The following is a 12,316-nucleotide window of genomic DNA, read 5'->3' as shown; positions in this document are numbered from 1 at the left end:
GATCACACATTGAATGGTGGAACCTCATTCTTGTGTTTAATTATGAAATAGTTCTTACTCGAAAGAATAGATGTTTCCGGAAGGAAACATGGTATTCTATCAAACAGCTAAAGTACTGATGACTAAATATTATTTTTTATGAAAATCACCACATAACCAAATTGGCTAAGTGTAAAAATTTTATCTTTAATATTATTTTCAAGTTTAGCTGTTGTATTTTAGGGAGAAGTCTCCCAGCATGATACTCACCATCATGACTTACGTTTCATGTAAAGGTTACAAAGCTACCAAAATTGAACTTAAAAGATAAATGTATCTATGAATTATAAAGGTAATTTATTTTTATTATTACTTTTTAATAACGAGTGGATCAGATCCTATATGAGAAAAATAAGACCTTTTGGAGATGTCTAAAATTATCCGGTCTACCAAAATACCATCAACATTACACTACCCTGTGCCTTACCAGTTCTTTCTGATCCTACCCATGACCAAAAGTGGATCATAATATTTAAATTTTAATTTAACCCCGTCTGCTACAGTGTAAGTTATGGCTTTAAGATTGCAATGGCCCTGTGAAAATTTATGCATCTTCTCAAATATGCAATTGGGCAAACTTTTTATGTCCATCCCACACCAGTGACATGGAGGCCACTCCTTTGATAATATCATGGTGCCCAGTATTTGCAGGGCATGTTTCTTTCTATTTCATTTAACTCTGCTTGACCCTGAATGAGAAATTGGTGACTTCTTGGTAAAATTAAGGCACTTATACAGATTTACTCTTTCGGGGCATCAGGTAATTATGTACCAAATTGAAAGTTAAAGACTAATCAACTTCTTAATATTCAGCTCCCACCTAGAAGTTCATGGGGACTTTGGCAGGGTCTACCCTTGAGTTACTGAAATTACCTCCATTTCTAATTGGAGAAATCAAACACAATGTTCACAACAGAACCTGACAAGCACACCATCAATAAATGAATGAATGAGGCAACCTACACAAGGTCTAATTATTGTGCAAGTGGTGAGCGGCCAATCATTTAGGAAAATGCATGGCCCAGCAGGGACTTCTGATCTCACTACACTTTTAAACAGCAGCCTTAGAGTCCCAGAAGTGATGATCAACTGTAATGGCTCTTCTTGACATTCAAAAGGAAGCCTAATGTTACACAGAGTTGGAAATCTCTTTGCATGTAATTTTTTTTACAGTTCACCCTTCTATGTTCATGGTTTCCACAGAAGTGACAAAAACACACTGTGTTATTAAAAACTAACTTTAGAATCAGAGACAAAAAAAATAACTCTAGCTGCCGAAGTTGTCCCGTGTACTTGTGTGGCCAGGAATGAACGTGAGTGTGCAGCTGAGCATGTCTTACCTGTGCCTGGAAGGGGACATTTCTCACAGTGGGGGCCCCAGGCCTTGCCCACGCTACAACAGCAGAGCTGCTTGGTGAGGTGAACAGACAGAGGGTGCATGCACTGCCTTCCGGAACTGACAAGTCGGTAACAGGGCCCCTTCTCTTCCGAGATCACAGGGGTATCCGCTGAAGCAGAGAGACAAGGCCCCACGTCACCCAAGAAACAACAAAAACCAGATGGACTTTTCACGTAACAGTAAAAACAACCGTAGAGTCTGGGTCAGAAGCCACACTTCCGAATACGTCTATCTAGATTTAGGACAGAGCCTTTCTTCATTTAGAGTCAGTTTACCAAATGAGTTTTCCAGTTCAGTCCCTCCTTCCATTTTAGAAAAAGCATTAAATCAGGCATGTGGGCCTAAAAGTGAAAAACAATTTCACCCAAAATCTACCTGCCCAAACAGACCTCAGCACCTAATAGCAAAATCACTACACGGTGGTCTTTTTCTTGTAGATAGGCCGTAACAGAGGTCGTTCTAGGGAAGAATTTGGTGAGCAACCAGGCACTATGGAAGCTCACAAACTGAACACAGCTGATGCTGCAAGCCAGCTGTGGTTGCTCTCTTTGCTTGGAGGACAGTGAGAGCCCGCAGGGCCCCATCGGATTTCACCCTGGGACAGTGAGCAGGGAAAGGGCAGCAGCAAACCCTCTGACCTGCAGTGCCCCCAGCCGGACAGCAGATCAGAGAAGGAGCAGAAGGATGGGCTCAACCCTGAAGAAAAACATTGCAAAAGCACACCAGCCTACATTCCTCCAATACCTAAATCCTATTCCTGATGGTCCTTCTACTAAGGTTAGTAGGTAAGACTTCTTGAATCTAATGGTTACATCCTCTGCTGGGGAGAAAGGGCACATATGTGACGGCTCAGTAGATGCTACAAGAAACACCCCAATTAAATCGAGATGCTATGTAGCTGAGTGAAAAGGTCTACCGCCTGCCAGCAATATACCTTAAGGGAAGTCACTATGACTGGTTATGATGGTTAAGTTTATGGTCATTTTAACTGGGCTAGGTCACAGCACCCAAATATTTGGTCAAACACAGGTCTGGATGCTGCTATAAAGCTTTTTATTTTTATTTTTTGGTACATGAGATTAGCATTTAAAGTAGCAGGCTTTGAGTAAAGCAGATTACTCTCCAGAATGTGGGTGGGCCTCATCCATATGAAAAGAAAAGATCTGATCTCCCCCAAAAGAAACTGATCTCCACCCAAAAGAGAGAATTTTGCCAGCAGATGGCTGGGCCATCAAATTCAATGCCCACCATGTGCTGGGCAACACTACAGACTCTTCCAATGTTGCCACGGTAACATTATAGGGTCGCACAATAAATTCTGACTATACTTTCAAAGACATGCTGCTCTAATATCAATTCAAATGTGAAGGATAATTATCATGAACTTGATCTAGGACCCTAAATTTGGAGGCACAGAACCCAGTTTTCAATCTCCAATGTCAGTTACTAGCTGTATGACCTTGAGAAGTTACTTAAACTCTCCTAACTTCAGTCCCCCAAAGTGTACAATGAGAACAACACCTATCTCATAAAGGTGCTAGGAAAATTAAAACGAAATGATGTGCATAAACATGACTGGCTTTGAAGGGATTTGTCCTTCATCTCCTGGCTTCCAGGGCTCTGGCAGAAGTTCCTGAGCACATCTTCTCTATAACCCTTTGTTTCTGTCAATTAGCACCAAGCCCATGGCTCGGGAAGATGATGAAGCAGCAAAGCCCAGGCTCAGAATTCTTTTTTTCTGAACCTATAGACACACCCCCTGCAGCGCTCATCCTGAAGCTCTTGAATTCTTAAAGAAAATTAGTTGCCGCGCAGGTCAGAAAGTTTTCCCACTCTAAATGCAAAAGGTTATTATACTTTTTCTTGGATTTGCTCTGACATGTCCTAAAATTTCACCTTTCCCCAGACGTAGGTAGGGGCAGGCCTGGAGAACGCTGCTGCTGCATCCTGAGCTACACAGACAGAGAGGTGAGAGGCAGCAAATGCCAGAACCCTCCCACTTCCCTTCTCTGAGCTTGGCTAAGTCAAGGACAGAGGGCGGGCAAGGAGAGAGAGAAATGGTTGCAACCTTTGGCTGGAGTCAAGGAATTCGGAGGGTGCATTCGGGAACAGGGAGAGCTTCCCATTGCTCCTCGGCTGTTGCCAAGAGCATTTCTTTGAGTTCACAGAGTCAGCCGCACCTTTTATGGCCTGGGTACGGCCTAAATTCATGCTGTCTGAACAAATGTAGTCAATTTCCCTCAGTTGGCTTGCAGGGAAAGCCAACTTATCTTATCCATGGCTGTTTCTATACTCCTCAAGAAGGTATATTCCAAATGTTAACAGCAGCTACTGTGTGTGTGTGTGTGTGTGTGTGTGTGTGTGTGTGTGTGACCCCACTCTCTGCTACATCCCCATACCCACTGAGGGTACCATCTTGCCAATTTTTTTCCCTTACTCTGTAAGTATCACCTTCTTCCCTGATTCTTCTCATCTGTCTTTGGATTTTCCCCATCAATTTCGTCAAAATCTAGTTCACCAGCAAGTCCAACTGTATTAAACCAAGTCGCAAACCCTGAAGGACTCTACAAATCTCTACGATGTTACACGTGGTAAATTCCGAGGCAAGAGAAATAAATCTGCCCACTCAATACTGGTACGGAGCCCAGGTTATAACTTCAAACTCTAAACTGGAATATTTAACTAGCAACAAACATCTCCCAATACTTATCATTTCAGCTGTTGTAGCTGAACCATAAAATTGAGTTATTTTTCAAATAAGAATGGATGGTGGTTTAATAAGTTCAGTATTATTTGGGCAATGACAGGGGAAAATAAATGCTAAGGAAATGTGTGTTTCAAAAATCGCATTGGCAAATTTCAACAATCTCACTAAAACCTGGATGTCTGCCCTTAACACTAGACATCCAATCTAGTCAAAGTTTAATAAAACACTTTGCGACCAGTTCTCCAAGTTTACTAATCTTTAGCCTTAAATGTAGTGATTTCAACAAGACAAGTCAAATTATTTAAGGAAATAAAAACATTCACAACAAATTTTATATCCAAACTCTGAAAAATCTTTTACACTTAAATTATAAAGCTATTTAAAATATTGACTCATGTAATTCACATCAACCAGAAATTATCTCTAAATTTTCTGGATATTGTCAACAATGTGATTTTTGGCCTGAAATTTCCAAACTCTTGCGTCCATTTTTAAACGTACCTCGTATGCAAACATCATTTTACAGTCTTAACTTTACCACTAGCTAAAACGATCTATTAACTGTCTGTCTGTTTGTAATCAGAATTATGTGAAAGAACATGGAAAATAAGAACTTACGTGCAAAATTTCCTAATCTGCATTCGGCAGTTTTTAAAGGAAAATAGTAGTAATTAGTAACAATGTTCCCAAAGACTCAACAAACTCACCTAAAAGTAATGAATGAGCCTGTCATTTTTATTTTATGACACCTGTTTTTCATGTCTGTGGTCTCAGCTTAGGGCACAGAGTTAGAGGCAAATGCACAGTTGAAAACAAATGATGGTACCATCATGAAGAGCATGTCTTGACCAAATGGCAAGTTTAAAACTGGGGCCCAGAGGGGTGCAGTTTAACATATATCAAAGCCACATTAAAAACAGATAAATAAGAATCAAACTTTGTAGGACAGAAATTAATACAGAATTGTTCTTAAAATTATCCTAAACTTCAGTTGTATATGGCTTTGAAAAATCTGCATTGCTTACCTACATTGTAATAATGGGCACGAGGACATTAAAAAAAAGATAACCTTTAAAAATCTGCATTTGAGAATTCTGTATCTAAAATGCCTGCATCTCTAATTGTCAGGTGATGCAGTGATTACACTGGATCCTATTTCATGGTGAGAGAGTTTTCGGAGAAACTATATTTTCTGTCCAACATTAGCGTATGTGGTTTGATGGAGGATTTTTACCCACACCCGATACAAGAGAAAATCTTAGGGACAATATTTATTAGGCAAAAGAGTATAACTTCAGGGATGCATTTTGGTGGCTTTTGAGGACAACGGAATAGAATATCCAAAACTATTTCCCAGACTCTCCAACTAAGAAAGTACAGTGAAACCTCATTAAATCAAACACTAGTGACTCAGAATTTGGACTAATTAAAAACAGAAGCTGGGAGAAAGTTGAACTCGGCCTAAATAATGCTTAAAATACTCAGGAAGGAAAAAACGTTTCATCTCTCAGGTATGCTCACTGTAATGAACTCTCTTCTCTTCATCAAAACCATTTCCTCAGCGTGCTTGTTCTCTACCTTGACTTTAGGCTATTATATTTTTCTGAATGCAATAAAAATGCATTTTGGTTCTGTAACATAGGTTTATTGTAATATGTCAGCCCCGCTTCCTCCCTCTGGTCATTTTAATGAGGTTTTTCCTGCATATGTACAATATTCAGTTGACCACTGAGTATTTATTTACCTTATTTTGGATAACCTCCCACCCCAACCCCTGATTCAAAATGAGAATAAAAAGTGATCATTACTTACGAACACAAGTTGTAAAAGTAGGATCCGGCCCAAATCCCATTTTGCAGGTACATCTATAGCTGCCCATGGTATTCAAACACTCACCATTAGGGCACACACCCTGTAGCTGGCATTCATTAATATCTGCAGGAAAACACAACTCTTTTAGAAGGAGCATTCACCCCCTGCTGGACAGATTCTGGCTATAAATTGCATTCACTTTCTTTTTCATCATAATCTCTTGGTTATCTATATATATATATAAAAGCCTAATATGCAAAGTGTCCCCTCGGGACTTCGACCAACTGGGAGTTTGATCGCTCACTATGACGTGTGCTGACCACCAGGGGTGCGCGGAACTAAGGAAGGCCCCGGCTGGCAGCCAGCAGCCGGGGAAGGGAGGCCCCAGCCAGCAGCTGGCAGCCAGGAAAGGGAGGCCCCGGTTGGCAGCCGGCAGCCGCTAGGGACCCTACCCATGCACGAATTTCATGCACTGGGCCTCTAGTAATAAATAAGAGATACTAGCATCTTTTAAATAATATTTTTTACTAATTTCAGAGAGGAAGGGAGAGGGATAGAGAGATAGAAACATCAATAATGAGAGAGAATCATTGATCAGCTGCCTCCTGTACCCCCACACTGGGGATCAAGGCTGCAACCTGGGGCATGTGCCCTGACCAGGAATCAAACCATGACCTTTTGGTTCATAGGTTGATGCTCAACCACTGAGCCATGCTGGCCAGGCAATGCAGGAAGCCACCCATTGTCTTCACTAGCAGAGAGGTGTGGACAAGGAACCCGGAAGGCTGGTGACCCTTGAGCTCTGGCAAAGGTCAGGGCTGTACACCCACTGTTTAGTCCAGACAATGGTAGCTGAAGCAACTTCCCTGCCAGACAGTCATGTAAATCCTTACTGATAAGATAGTCTGCCTCTTACTGGAAATTGCCTGCTAAGGGCTATAGGTGGATCCCAAACTGAATAAAAAGATGGCAAGGCCGGAGCCCAAGCGGAGTCCTTCCTCTTGAGCTGGGCTCCTGCCTGGTCCCCCAATATTTCCAAATTATTTCTTGTCTTGTCTCTTTCATTTGTGTGTGGCCCCTCTTCCGGAGCCCGAATCCTGAACCACGCGGGACATGGGTCATTCACAAGGCAAGATGCTAGCACCTTTTAATGCAGGTGTGAATGAATTAAAATGAAATCACAAGCTATCGAACATCTACAATTTATATGACAAATACTTATTAGGCACCTACTATGTATCCAGTGCTGTTCTAGATACTAGGGGTTTACCAGTGCACAAAACTGACAAAAGATTCCGGCCTTCACAGAGCTTACCTTTTACTGTGAGTGTATGTTAGGTACGCTAGAGCACACAGGGAAGCAAACGGTTCGCCCTGGAGACATTGACAATCTAGTCGGACATACATCTATGCAAAAAATTCACGAAGTGATAACGAGTTCAAGTTATCACAATCAGAGGAAAGGTCATAAACTTGAAGGTAAAGTGTGCAATGGCCTGTATACACAGGAAGAGCTAGGAGAGGAAGCTGGAGGTAGAGGAGGCAGCAGCATTGAAAAGCAGGTAAGACTTCGCGTGCTGAAGTTGGGCAGAAGTTGGGCAGAAGTGGAGGGAGGGGTGAGTGGTCTCTGTGGGTGGATGCAGGAGCATAAACACAGGCACCGGAGAAGGGAAGGGGCATCAGGAAATCGTGAGTCAAACCGTTGGCTACAAAAGAAGTTTCGGGAAAGTATGTATCTGGAAAGAGAGCTGGTTAAAGCCAGGCTAGGTCTGGGTTCCATTTTATTGAGAATAGGGACTACACTAAAGGTTTCTAAGCAGGAGGGAAGACATCATCAAAGGCAGGCTCTGGGGAAATTCATCTGGTCAGCACATGGCTTGGTGAGAAAAGATTAAAAGTTGGATCACTGAGGGAGCAATGCAAGTATGAGAATGGTGAGAAGCCAGGTTGGTGACCTCGAGAATAATCAATAAGGAAAGGAATAAAGATTAAGCACGTGCGCGCGCGCGCACACACACACACACACACACAATTGACAGTGCCTGGTGTTTGACTGGCCTACAAAGAGAAAGGAGTTGAAGGCGCCTGGGAAGCTTCTAATCCAAGAAGAGAGGAAGACATTGTTGGTTTTGTGGAAAGCTCTGAGGAGGAGGGAGGTAGATGAAGAGATCAGTGCTACATTCGAAGGTCACACTGGGATACCCAAGAATAAATATCCAGCAGCAGGGGAGGAAAATTCAGGAAGCGAAAGGAAACCAGAGCTGGAAATGGAGACTTAAGGTCATCTGCCTGGTGTCTGCTCTGGTTCAAATGTTTGACATTCACTCAGACCAAATTCATATGTTGAAATCCAGCACCAACAGGTGATGGTATCAGTAGGCGGGGCCTTTGGGAGGTGCTCAAGTCTAGATGGTGGAACCCTCAAGAATGGGAATAGCGCTTGCAAACAGGCTCCAGAGGATTCCCAGTCCCTTCCTCCATGGAAGGACACAAGGGAGAAGCCTGCAACCGGAAAAGGGCCCTCGGCAAAAGGAGACCATGCTGGTGCCTTGATCTTGGACTTTCCAGCCTCTAGGACTGCGAACACTAAATATCTGTTGTTTATAAGCTACCCAGTCGGTGGTGTTTTGTTACAGCAGCCCAAACGGACTAAGACAGTGATCCAAAGGAAAACCAAAGTTAACTGGAAAAGGAGAGATAAAAAAAAAAAAGTGCTGACCCTGGCACAGCATAAGGCCCAGCACCTGACCGTCTTATTCCTTATCACTGTAATACACATTCATGCACAGCATAGAATTAACAATATTGCCCTGTAACTCATTCCCCTTAGGAAAGCCCGGTTGGGGCTTACATGGTATGAGCAAAGGCCCTGTTGTATGTCCCAAATTAAACCTCAAGTTTGGGTAACGAGCCAAGCTGTGGTCAAGAAGGCCGGACACAATCTCCTCTCTTCCGTTTCTGCTCATGTCCCCACTGAGGTGCAATGACCGGCCTTCCTCTTTCTCTGAGTGGCCCCTCCTCCTATTCACTGGCTGCACCACCACACATTCCTGGTTCGCCTCCAGGGACCCAGAATCTCCCCTTGCTTCTTTATCATCCGTCCCAGCCTCCCTGTGGGCTGGAGGCTACGGTGAAGGCGTTTTGTCCCGACATATAAATACCTGGTGCAGTGGTCGGCAAACTCATTAGTCAACAGAGCCAAATATCAACAGTACAACGATTGAAATTTCTTTTGAGAGCCAAATTTTTTAAACTTAAACTTCTTCTAACGCCACTTCTTCAAAATAGACTCGCCCAGGCCGTGGTATTTTGTGGAAGAGCCACACTCAAGGGGCCAAAGAGCCCCATGTGGCTCGGGAGCCGCAGTTTGCCGACCACTGACCTGGTGCATGACCACTGCCTGTGCCCTCTTTGACTCTCCTCAACATTGCCCACTGCCTCAACCATGATGCCATGGGAATGGAGGACAGGAATTAAGACTTAAAAAAAAAAAAGTACAACTATGGCTATAGAGAGGAAGGAACGGAAAAATGCATGGGGAAGGGGAATCGTGTAAAGCCCTCCCTTTTCCTGCTATCACTAACCAGCTAGTGCCACTAGCACCGGCCACACCTACTCCCCTAATTTTGGCCTCAGTAACCCAGAAGCATGACCCTTTCTTCATGGCACACTTTCACACCTTCCGGAAAAACTCCCATTTCCCTCAGCTGCCTCAATTTATTTTTATCATATTTTCTAAAGTACCATAATTAGAAATTAAAATTCTGACTTTTTAAAAATGTATGTACAGAAAAGTATATCAAACTAGATGAATTTTACATATACATATTGTGAAGGTATATGCATGCATAAATGTGTACACGTTTGTGTGTGTGTGCACTATGTAACCACCACCCAGAACATGTTTATTGCCAGTGAAGGCTCCTTCGTGCCTCTTCCCAGTCAACATCTCTGCCCCCGCAGGTCACTGCTATGCTGACTTTTATCACCATAGATTAGACCTGCCTGTTTGTGAACTTCACATAAAGGCAATCATATTGTATATGATCTTTGGTGTGACTTTTACATTCATTATTACACCTGTGAGATTCATCAATGTTGCTACTGCTGTATTATGTTTTATTGTGTGAAGCTATCAAAATTAATTTATTCATGCCAGTTTGGGGCTATCCTTAACAACGCTCCTGTGAACACTGGCATATGTGTCTTTCGGTAAGCCTGGGTCCTCATTACTCTCGTATCTGTATCTAGAGGTCGGATTTCTGTGTCGCTAGAGAAGGCCCAGGTTTACTTTAATAAGTACTATCAAATACTTATCCAAAGTGGCTATGCCAATTTCTATTCCTGGTACCAACTGCTCCACATCCTTGTCAAACACTGTCAGTCTCTTTCATTTTAGTCATTCTTGAAGAAGGGTGGTGTGATCTCATTAAGGTTTCAACTTAGGCTTCCTTCTCATTAGCCATTTGGATTGGAAAAAAGTTATCTTCTCAAAGGTAAATATCGATAGGAAAGTTGCGGGTTGATGAGACGGCTTCCCTTTTAGCTCAGGGAGGATCACTTGGTGATTCTCAAATGGGAGGGGGTGTGACCGCCTAGGGGACAGGTTGGGTTGTCACAAGGACTGGGGAAACACGGGGGTGGACACTGGGAAGCAGAACTTTCTAAAAGTGTGGTGAAGTCTCCCTTGACAAAGAATTGTCCTGCCAAAATGGCAAGGTCCTCACTGAGAAACTCCCACGGAGGAGATGGAAATAAGTGTCTGTACGTGCAAAAGGTACCACTGTCTGAGGAAGATGATGGGGGGGAGTGGGTGCTGGTTACATGTGAGGACTTGACTCAATGTCTGTATCTTCTACATCTGGACAGTCGCTTGCTGTCTCTGAGACAGTGCTTTGGCCATAGCGTAGGTGGGAGGCTGAGCTAAAAGCAAAACTGAGACTGGGTCCCCCAAATCCCTGAGTCTGGGGTTGAGTAGTTAGGAAAAATGCATAACAAGAGACTCATTAAATAACCTAATATAACACAGCCTTCCTATGGCAGTACTAGGGAAAGGAATAACAATCTAGTGAGTCAACAGCCCTCACTGTCACCCTTTATATTTGTATGGCACACCCTGCTTCAAGGAACTTCATAGCAATTCTGGATGGTGAGCTACACAATAATTATGTCTGCCTGATAGAGATAATTTTGTTCAAGATCATATTTTTTATAATTAAGGGGGAGTGGGTAAATTTAATGGGAAAACTATCCCACTACAATCCAGTTTTGGTTTAGGCAAGATGCTAAATTGTTAGCTCAAACAAGTCGCTTAATTTCTGTCGATCTAGGGTTTCTCTGTTGTAACACAAAGGGGCTGAAGCAGATAATCCCCATGATTACTTCTCCCTTAAATACTCTGACTTCAAAATAATCTGCCAGTTGCCAAGGTGGAAAAAAAATGTGACATTTATGGATAATATATTGTAAATCATGTAAGTGCCCTTATGGGAAATAAACACACTTTTATGTATCCTGTGTGTTTAATAATTTACTGCCTTTTTAGTGACGCCAGTTCATACAGGAAATGAGACATGTCCCGTAATCAACAGGAATTAGGCCCAAGGTGAGAACAGCACATGAAGATCTTTGTGCTGTGTGAAAATATGAAGCTATCTGGTGATGCCACTGTGAGCATATTCAGTGTTTGCTGAAGGACAGACATTCCATCATCAAACAATTTAGCAATGCAACTTCTCCTTAAAAGCAGAAAGATATATCTCTGGAGGTAAATTCTTTCCCTAGCCAGACAAACCTTTTGGCTCTTGAATAGGGATCACTTACTTTAGCTAAAGGAGGAATTCATTCTCTAAAAGGAGAATGAATTATGTATTTCTTAAACTTCCACAGAAGCAGCTGCACATTGGATACACATACCCTTGAAGTCACGTAACAATATTCCACATGGTACATACCTGCTTGGATACTATTAAAGGAGTCAAATTTTAGATCTTGGGTCTTTCTATTTTCCTTTTCTAAGTGATTTGCCTAAGAACACATCTGCCCATCTTCCTCTCCTGTCTCGACCTTGACTCTGTGCCTTCTTCTTCCTTACGAAGTCAAGTCATCTCTTGCCCATTCGTAATTTCTTTCTAGGTTTTCTAGGTGCATTGCCCTACAGTGTAAAATTCCCAAAGGCACCAAACAAATGAACAGTTGACAAATATATCCCTCTAGAGCAGTGGTTCTCAACCTTTCTAATCCCTACTGACCAGTAATTGTCCCATCATTATAAAATGATAGATTCGATCATAAGAGGAAGTGAGCCATTGTGGGAGCAACTCTGTTCCTTCTAATTCTTCTCTCTTCAGGGTAACATG

At 42.5% G+C, this 12,316-nt stretch overlaps 1 protein-coding gene across 11 annotated transcripts in view; it reads right to left on the bottom strand.

The window, feature by feature from the left end:
* LTBP1 (latent transforming growth factor beta binding protein 1) overlaps nt 1–12,316 on the bottom strand; it is a 340,385-nt gene that overhangs the window by 113,154 nt on the left and 214,915 nt on the right. For all 11 annotated transcript variants that reach the window (XM_079791755.1, XM_079791759.1, XM_079791762.1 and 8 more), the window contains 2 exons: nt 5,958–6,080; nt 1,380–1,547 (listed from right to left, as the gene is read on the bottom strand). In XM_079791755.1, the coding sequence (XP_079647881.1) occupies nt 1,380–1,547; nt 5,958–6,080 (291 nt within the window). The remainder of the gene's footprint in view (nt 1–1,379; nt 1,548–5,957; nt 6,081–12,316) is intronic.

Source organism: Cnephaeus nilssonii, assembly GCF_951640355.1.
Source record: "Cnephaeus nilssonii genome assembly, chromosome: 15".
Lineage (NCBI taxonomy): Eukaryota > Metazoa > Chordata > Mammalia > Chiroptera > Vespertilionidae > Cnephaeus > Cnephaeus nilssonii.
Note: the sequence above shows the minus strand (reverse complement) of the source record. Positions and strands in the feature narration are given on the sequence as shown.